The 9,774-nt window shown below is 33.8% G+C and overlaps 1 protein-coding gene across 1 annotated transcript; it reads right to left on the reverse strand.

Annotated features, from left to right (window-relative positions):
• Positions 1-1,211: 1,211 nt before the first annotated feature.
• LOC104809544 (sugar transport protein 1) lies at positions 1,212-4,544 on the reverse strand. The gene is made up of 5 exons (XM_010535559.1): positions 4,277-4,544; positions 3,615-3,937; positions 2,370-2,999; positions 1,949-2,000; positions 1,212-1,836 (listed from the first exon to the last, which is right to left on the reverse strand). The coding sequence occupies exons 1-5, from the start codon at positions 4,410-4,412 to the stop codon at positions 1,403-1,405; spliced, it is 1,575 nt and encodes a 524-aa protein (XP_010533861.1). The 5' UTR covers positions 4,413-4,544; the 3' UTR covers positions 1,212-1,402.
• Between the last annotated feature and the right edge of the window lie 5,230 nt (positions 4,545-9,774).

Genomic DNA, 9,774 nt, shown 5'->3' on the forward strand with positions numbered 1-9,774 from the left:
TTGCAATTTTTTAGTTACAATCCACATCAGATTTTGAATAAAAAATGGGTTCGCGCTCTACAGAAAAATAAATTGCGCAGAAACTTCTCATGGACACTACAGACTTTTTTTCCAACTACTATTCAACCAAACTTTTTAAAACATACAACCCTAATAAATCCTACACAAATGCAATTAAAACACACAATTCTTACATTGTTTCAGAAGAATAAATCGTTTTTCTTAATCTCTCTGGTTCTGCTCTTTTGCTCGATCTAGACGAAGATGCACCCCTTCGATTCGAAACACCACCTCATGCGAATTAACCTCCTTCACTCGATGACGATGATCTCTCCATTTTCTTCGTCTTTTTCTTTATTTCGACCGGTTTTCATCCATTTTGTTTGTTTTCGTGTTTGAGTTCGCGTTCTCCCCTTCGCTCTTCTTTCTGAATTGAAGGCTGAATAAAAACTCTAACATTCACTTTTACTTTAAAAATCCCTAATTTTTACTTTCTCGAAATATTCAACCTACACGCATAATTAAGGGTACCGAGATCTTTTCAATTTTTAAAAGGGTATTTTTGACTTTCTGCTAATTCTTTATATTTTTAATTGTGTACTTAAGAAATCCATGCGATCCAAGTGGATCATTTGATTAAAATGTCCCAAAGGATGGGCAAAGGTCACATACCTTGATTTTTTGGATATTCGGATTTTGTCTTTGTTTGCACGGGTTTTAAAAAAAAACATTATCTCGTTTTCGTTTTTGTGAAGCTCGGATATCCATGACTCGGATACCTATCACTTAATTAGATTATCTGTGATTATCCGAACCTTTTCAAATCTTTAGAAACCGTTGATTTTTGTTGATTTCAAAGATATTTTAGTAATTTAATTTGAAAATATATTTAATAATTATTATAAATATATTAAAATGTCAATAATATAATCGTCATTTTATTAATATCCGAATATTCAAAGATACCCATTGTTGTTCAAACAAAACCTAAACTGGAATCCGCAATCCAAATTTTTGGTCTCATTAAATCCATTTTCATCTTCTTTATATAACGACTACCGGTATTCCGATTACCGGTAAGGACGAGTACCCAACGGTTTCAAGTAGCCGTGTTACCCCCACACCAAGCCCATGAAAATCTGAAAATGTGGACCGCTTGCTTTTTCCATTTCAGACTTTTGCACAAAAATTTTAGCCCATAATTCATTTCATTTTTAATCAAACCCATTGCAATTTATATTGCCTTTGGTTATTATAAATATATGCCAAACCAAATAATAACAACAATAAATACATGTTTTTTTTTTTTCTTGTTTTGTCATATATCTATACTAACATCATCTCACCAACAAATACAAATCTATAAGATCCAAATTAAGGAAACGAATCCGAAATCAGAAAATCATACATTCTTAGGAGCTTGAGCGTTGCCCTTACCATTCCCGAGCTCGAACCCATTCTCGAACTCGGAATCCTCCATGAATCTCGACCAATACCAATGCGACCTCCACACCCGGTTCATCTCCTCGATCGGAATCCCTTTCGTCTCGGGCAAGAACACGTACACGAATATCGACATCACCAGCACGAAGAAGGCGAAGAACAAGAAGAGCCCGAATTTCAGATGGCAGAGCATCGTCAAGAAGATCTGAGCCACGATGAAGGTGAAGATCATGTTCACCGACACGTTTATGCTCTGCGCCGCCGACCGTATCTCCAGCGGGAAGATCTCGCTCGGCACTAACCATCCGAGCGGTCCCCATGACCATGCGAACCCCGCTACGTATATGCATATGAACGTCACCACCACGATGGCGTACCATTTCGGAAGCTCCCCTGTACATATACATATATAAGGTTATTATCGTGACTATATATATATATATATATACGCACACGATTGTACTATACGATGTGATATCGAAAACCCATTTCTCTATTTTCTCACCTGGTGTTCCATCTATCCCGAACCTGGCTCCAATGCATGCCGCAACCACAGCCTGCAACGATACCAATATATCAGAGAAGACCACGATCATACTATCTTTAGATATATATTCTTAAGATTGTTCTTTATATTTGTAAATATGTAATCCTAGACCTTGAATGCACTGTTTGTAGGGATACTAATAATATTATAGATATAAAAAATATATATATATCACTGCCGACGTTTTGACGTATCAAAGCAATGTATGCACCATGGATAAGATCTTGATCGTGTCATGATCGATTGCATGGATAGTTACATGCAATCCAAACCCTACTTTCGAAATCTCATCCGCCAAATCGTGTTACTTGTACTCCAAGTCCCGTCTCTAACTTAAACATTTATAAGTTCGAAAACCAAGATCGTTTCTGGTCATTACCTGACAGATGAGCATCTGGGTCCCGCCTTCGAGGAAAAGAAACCTTCTTCCCCACTTGTCGACGCCATAGATAGAGACCAAAGTTGCAGCAACGTTGACAGAGCCAGTAACGACTGCGGACATGAGCGAAGCATCTGTCGTGAAACCGATCGTGTTGAACAGAACTGGCGCGTAGAACATAATAACGTTAATCCCTGTCAACTGCTGAAAAAACGGAATCATGATCGCCATTGTCAGATGCGGTCTGTATTTCCTCCTCAGAAGATTCCTCCATGGATGCTCCACCATCTGAGATGCTTTGCTCGCGGCGACCAGGTCGTTGAACTCTTCGCTGACGTCATCAACGCCGCGGATTCGCCGGAGCTTTTTCTCGGCTTTGTCGTGTTTGCCGCGTTCGATCATGGAGTTTGGAGTGTCGGGTAGGACCAGAGCTCCGACGGTGATGATAAGGGCGGGGACCACCGCTCCGCCGAGGCTGAGCCGCCATCCCCAGCCGCCGTGGATCTTGGCGAAGAAGTAGTTCAGGACCTCGGCCACGAGGATTCCGATGGTGATCGACAGCTGGAACCCTATGTTCAGTGCTCCTCTGTATTTGTACGGTGCCATCTCCGACAGGTACAGTGGCACTGACTGTAAATACAGAAAGAAACATGATCATTAACATTGTCTGAAACTCAAAACTAGCTTTAATACTGTCTGAATCTGATGTTTCCTCCATTGATTGATGGTTAGACCCTTTTTTTTTTGAAATTTGGATTTGTGCGTTTTCCAACGAAAACTAAAGGGTCATTTTCATAAGAACGAAAGAATACAGGGGCAAGACTGTAAACACATGGAGGGACAGGGTCGATAACCATTGTCTAAAATCTTCAAACGAATCTGAAGACAGATAAGATTCGTGATTTTATTATAAATAAAAAGATATGTAATGATCAGAAAAATAAAATAAAATATGTGGAAATATCTACAATTAATTAATAATGTTGTTAAAAGGGCGAGGAAAAATGGGGAGAGATATAAAGAAAGAGACACAGGGTTCAAAAAGGGATGGACAGACCATGTGGATAGGGATGAAATTAAAGTCAATGAAAAAAACGAGTAATATATTATGCAAACTTGGAATATATATAACGTTATTATTGTTACCAGTTGTATTTAAATAAAAATAATAATGCAAGAAAAAACAAATAATGCAGAAAAGACAAAACAGAGTATACTCTGTTCGAAAACAGGGCATGAACGAACCTGATTGGCGAAACCGATACCGAAACCGAGCAACATACGACCGACGATGAGCATCCAGACATGTTCGGCGAAGCCATTGATGAGGGCTCCGATACAGAACAGAACACCGCCGAAGAACATCGACAGCCTCCGCCCGAATCTACGGGTGATAGTGGAGGCGACGAGGGAGGAGACGAGGGCCGCCAGGTACAGAGACGAAGTGAACATCGTCAGGGTCTGGCTGTCGTACTGACAGTACTGGTTCGTCGACTTCTCCTTCTGCTGTTTCCGATACACTTTCGGGAAGAACTTCTCTAAGAACGACGGCATTGACGTCACCCCACCTGCAGAATCATCACCAAATTTCAGAATTTCAGTTTTCTCAAAATACCCATTTGAGTTTTTCTTCTGTTCAAGTACAGATCGAGAGATTTCAGCTTTGATTTTCGAACATTTTGAGGGCTTTCGTGTCTTTGATCTTATGTTTTTGTTGTGCTTCAGTTGAAACACACGGAAACAGAGGTAATGAGATATGGGGATGTTCATGACTCAAAATAAACGTACGGGTCGATTTCGTAAATAAAAAATATCGAAGCTTTCAACAGTTTTGGGGGTGTTGAGAAACGAAAGAGACATACGGGGCGAAACTGAAAATTTTGAAAGAATAAAACGGAGATTCTCACCGGAGATTCCGATATCGTAGCCAAAGATGAGACCGCCCATGGCGGCGACGATACACGTCACAGTGACGAAGGGAGTGAGTTTGCCGGGATACTCCTTTTGGCCACTCCCGACGACAATTCCACCGACGGCCGGCATGTTTATGATTCTTTCAAAAACACCCCCAAAGTTTTTGTTATTGATTTTCCAACCCTTTCCTCTGTGGGAACAGATAGTGAGAGACGGGAAATTCAAAGAGAGGATAGACAGGTTTGGAGGGCTGAAGGTCTGCGTGTGTATATATAGAAACTGGAAGGTGAGAAACCCCATGTTCGGCTCTCCTCTCATATTTTCTTAGCTGTGAATTCAATTTAATTCATTAATAATAAATAAATAAACCTGTCCATATCATCACAATAATTATATAAATATGTTAGTATTTCACTTTTACGATAATTGAGATGTTTTCTCTTAGCAACCTGTAATGACCGTTGTCTATATAATAATAATAATAATTGCATGCTGCATTATTAACTTGGGGTCATGTGAATTTATTAAGTATGGACTAACACTGTTATATTCTATGCTGCCATCATGATTTTTAAAATATGGTCAAACTCTTATTATGTTACAGTAACGTTAAAACTGTTCAGTCGTTTTCTCAAAATAAAAATGATTATGTTTTGGAATATACATATATATATATATATGTCGATTCAAAAGGCACAGATATGAAAACGTAGAAAGAAAAATATAGTATATGCGTGTGAATGGATTATATATATATGTATATATATTGCGAGTGCATGACGTGCCATGTACTCATCTAGCAAGTTGATGACCACACCACTTGATGGTCCTAAAGTAACGAAAATAGTAAATTTCCACTTCCATTTAATTTCCTTTTTCCTCCATTTCGAGATTCGTAGTGGACTAACGTTAGAGCTTTTCATATTGTAATCTGTTTTATTATTTTATTATTTCTTTTTAATACACATAAAACCGCTAAAACAAAATCAAAATAAGTGTACGTTATAAAAATTATGATAATTTGACACTTTTTGTTGGTTGGTAATTTAGCATTTTGTTTCAAGTCTTCTCCATTGTGTTTTTTTATTTTTCTAATATAAAGACATCGTTTAACAATATCTACGTCAATTATCTAGCATTTTTTTATATTCAAATATTTAAAACCAATAACTAATACATGTGAAGTATATCGTAAAATAATAATATAAGTATTACTTTTTTTCCCAACTTTCGTGCTTTGTGAATGTAAGATGAGGTCGGTGGATTGGAGGCAAAAATTAAATTCAACACGTCATATAATAATCAGAAAGGCATGAATTTCATTCGACGGTCCAACTAATTCCTGTTATCCTTATCGGATATATATACATAAGATTTTGGATAATGTTGGAATTAAATTGCTTCATGGGATGTAGTAAGGTTTTGAAATAACGTGATCCTAAAAGCCTCTTTACAGACAATAAAATAAAGTTCCGTCATAAAAAGCATGACTAAACTATTTATGTTTCCGTCTAGAAAAAAATAATGTTCCACGTGGAATACTTATCCTTTTTCTCAGATGGTTTTTATTTATCAAAGTTCGTCTAATGATGTAAATGCATGTTTAAAATAAAATAGAAATATCAATGGATACGATAAATTTAATTTTAATATTTAGATGCTAATTTAACATGATAAATTTTGCCAAAAAATATAAGGAAAAAAGACACATACGCTCAACATTTTTTTTTGTTAGAACGAGTTATCAACTATCTAATATGTATATTTATATATCCAGTAACAAAAATCTTCAATGTTTTCTTGCATGAAGGACAAATATTTTCTTCATCTTTTTTACAAAAAAAAAAAAGGAAAAGGAAAAAAGTAGGCGTAAAATAGTAAAAATTAAGGAAAAAGGGGTAAAATGGCAATTGTCAGAAGTTTTGGCCTAAAACAAAAATAATAATTTTCAAAAGGGCATGTCGGTATTCCCAGATTCGCGGCAAAGGTTCAGGAAACTCAGATTTGCTTCTTACATGACATCATCCTCTCCAAATTACAGAATTGCCCCTAACTTCCGAATTTTATCTCACCAATCCCAATTCTTCAATATTTCCTTGTTCATTATAGGAAAGGAAACAACTTCAAATAAATAAAAAAAATTCAAAGAACTAGCATTATATTTTACTTTTATAGATAGGAAAAAGTTATACATAAGATCGAATATAAAAAAGTTGTAAAAGGAACGTATCCGAGGTGTCTTTTTTTTTTCTAAGTAAACGCAGCAGTGACGAGTAAAGAAAAAAAAGGGATCAATAAAGAAGTAAAGGATAAATATAAAAGAAAAAATGTAAAGAAAAAAAAAGACAAGGGTAAAGGAAAAAGAGAGAAAATCCAACAGGGCCCAATAGGTTTGTGATTTTTTTTTATATGTTTTTATACATCCTATAAACCACGTTTTGATATTAGATTCGGATCCAAAATAATTTGATTCGATTTTTTCGGTTTTACAAAAATAGATATCAATCGATTATTATATTATATTCGGTTCGGTTTGGGATTGGTTTCGGTTTTTATTAAAAAAATAGATTTTAAAAAAAAAATCGATTTTTTGAATTTTTTTAAAATTCAATCCGGTTCTATTCAATTCTAAAAAAATTCGATTTTTTTAAAATTAATAATATTCAAAGATTTTGAACAGTTCAAACACATTTTTTGTTCGATACAGTTTTGAGAAAGTGAACAGAAACGACCATCCCTATAAATAATCTCGTGAAAAGGAACTCAGAAATTATGTATATCAAAAATAATTTTATAAATACTAAATACAAATTGGAAAATTTTAATTATTAGGTCGATAAAAGACACAAAACCAGCTAGCTCGTAGGAACTGAACAAAATTAGACATTATGCCATCTCAGCCATGGTTTCAATTCTTTTCATTCAGTTGGAATTTTATTTTATTTTTTAAAGGCAATATATACAAGTTGATATTTATCCTCAAATGTTTTTGTAGGGTGGTGTTATCCCATCTACGTTTCAGCCGAAAATAAAAACAATTTCTTTTTGAATCGTGGGGAAAGCATCATTAGAGTGAAGATTTTTTGTAAATGGGACTCAAAAAAGTCAAAGTCAACTTGGGGAGGGTCCGATGCGTTTGGCCGCACCTATGCGCACACAAATTAAACGTTGGGCGTTTGCGATTGTCCAAACGCCATTTTCCACACGAGGTTTACTTTCTCTTGTATTCTTGTGGGTCTAATCTTTACTCGAATTCTCACATTTAGTGACTTTTCAATCCTCCTTATATCAGAGTGTGGACGTTTCGATACATGTTTTTTAGAATCAAACGGTGTAGAATCAAAAAACTTGATATCATTTTTGAATTTTTTGAAATCGAATCGAATTGAACCAAATTTTAAAAAACCAGAAAAACCGATTTTAAAAAAATATATATATAAAATTTTCTTAGTAAAAAACGAAACCGAATCGACCGAATATAATATAATAATCGATTGATACATATTTTTATATAATCGAAAGAACCGAATTTGAACCGAATTTTTGGTAGACTCCTACTTTTATATGAATTATTATTATTTTTCAATCCAATTCAGCTTAAATATAAAAAGGATTTAAACATAATGAATCTAATAACAAATAGTTATATTCAACTTATATTATGGGATTCAAATAATTCCTACCCTTAAACGATAAAGAACTAAACAAATCAACCATGTTGACACATCATTCCTGAAATGTAAGAAAAAAAACATATAATTATGTATTATATAAATTCAATAAGTTAAGTCGGATTTTATATAAATTCAATGAGAAAGAGTTGACTGTCCAGAGCAAAATCATGTTCATTGCGTGGCTGAAGGCTGAAAATATGGCCAAATAATTTAAGGCATTGCGAGACATTATCCTTCAACAGCTTTGACTTTTTTAATAAAATAAAATCTCGACGATTTATCGCATATACACTAATAATATAATACGGAAATTCTTACAATATTTGTATTCATATATCATGTTCTTTGTATTTAGTTCCACTGAGGAACGCATATTTTTTTTTATCTTCATATATTGATTGCCCTGTAACGCTTAATATAAATTTCCATAACAACAATGCCTAGAAATCAAACATAAATAAAAAGAATACAACATAAAATACAAGAAGAGTTAAGAATGAGTGATATTCTTGTGATACTGATACAACGCCCGTTCCATTTTCAATGAAAAAAAAAGATATTACTAAAAACATTTGTTTAATCATATGTTTAATTATAAGTTTTGAATATATAATCAAATTTGGATTTGTCAGTAATTTGTCAAAATTATCTTTGAAATATAATTGTCGTTTTTTTGGGTCATAGACTTTTTGAAAAATAATTACAAACTATAATGTAAAATTTTTATAGTTACTCCACGGTCACGGACTGATATGATGAATTGCAAACTATTGTTTTAAAGGGTTTCATCATACCAAACACAAGCTTACAAAATTTTGATGTTCTGATTATATATACACACACACACACATATATATATATATATAATTGTTAATGAAGTTATATGTCCTGAAGTCGACTTTAGAGACATTGCAAGATTTCACTAAATTTTACACCTAAATAAATTAATAATTAAGTAATCAAACGTTGTTGACAACTAATCAATCGACTAATTAAATAATTAAATAATTAACAACTGATTAAATTAGTGATTGTGTGCATTTGCAAAATATCCGTTGTTTGTTCCTCTCCCGCAGTTTGTTTGTTTGTTTGTTTTCACACCGACCCCACCAAATTATTATATAAAAAAAAATATTATTCCCAAAAAATAAAATATCACAAATTTGAAATATTTTAGCTAATTAATTACAGGTGGGTTCTTTTGTCTTGTGCCCATAACGTGAAATATTCGAATAGGCCGCTCCTTGCATTGGGCTGCTCTATTTGGCCCATGTTTTATTTATAAGTGAATTTCTCGTTGGAAAAATCGAAATGAACCGAACCGACATTTTACGTGTAATTATAAATTAACTAATTTATTATTTTTCGAGACAATTAAAACCTTATGGAATATAAAAAAAATTATAGTGTAGGCCGAAACCCGAAATGTATCTCGGGTCGTATAGGCTCTTTTTTCTTTTTTTTCTTTCCATTTTTCCCATTTGTAAAAGAATCTTGACACTTTCTTTAATAGGGTACACATTTTACCCAATTTTATAAAAGCGAAATTGGGATTTTTTTTTTAAAAAAAAAATTAAGGATTGAATCTGGATCATATAATTTTCATTCAATGTTATCAATATTGATAAGTAATAATTTAGTACGTATTTTACAATTGATTGGGGGGATTATATATATATATATATATATATATATAATATAAATATATATATACACACTCCTTGGTGTATAGATTAGGGGTGGGCACGGATCGGATACCCGGGAAAATCGAGAGATTTGGATTCGGATCCGGGAGACTCGGGGATTTAACTATAAGA

The sequence above is a fragment of the Tarenaya hassleriana genome, unplaced genomic scaffold (assembly GCF_000463585.1).
Source record: "Tarenaya hassleriana unplaced genomic scaffold, ASM46358v1 Cleome16, whole genome shotgun sequence".
NCBI lineage: Eukaryota > Viridiplantae > Streptophyta > Magnoliopsida > Brassicales > Cleomaceae > Tarenaya > Tarenaya hassleriana.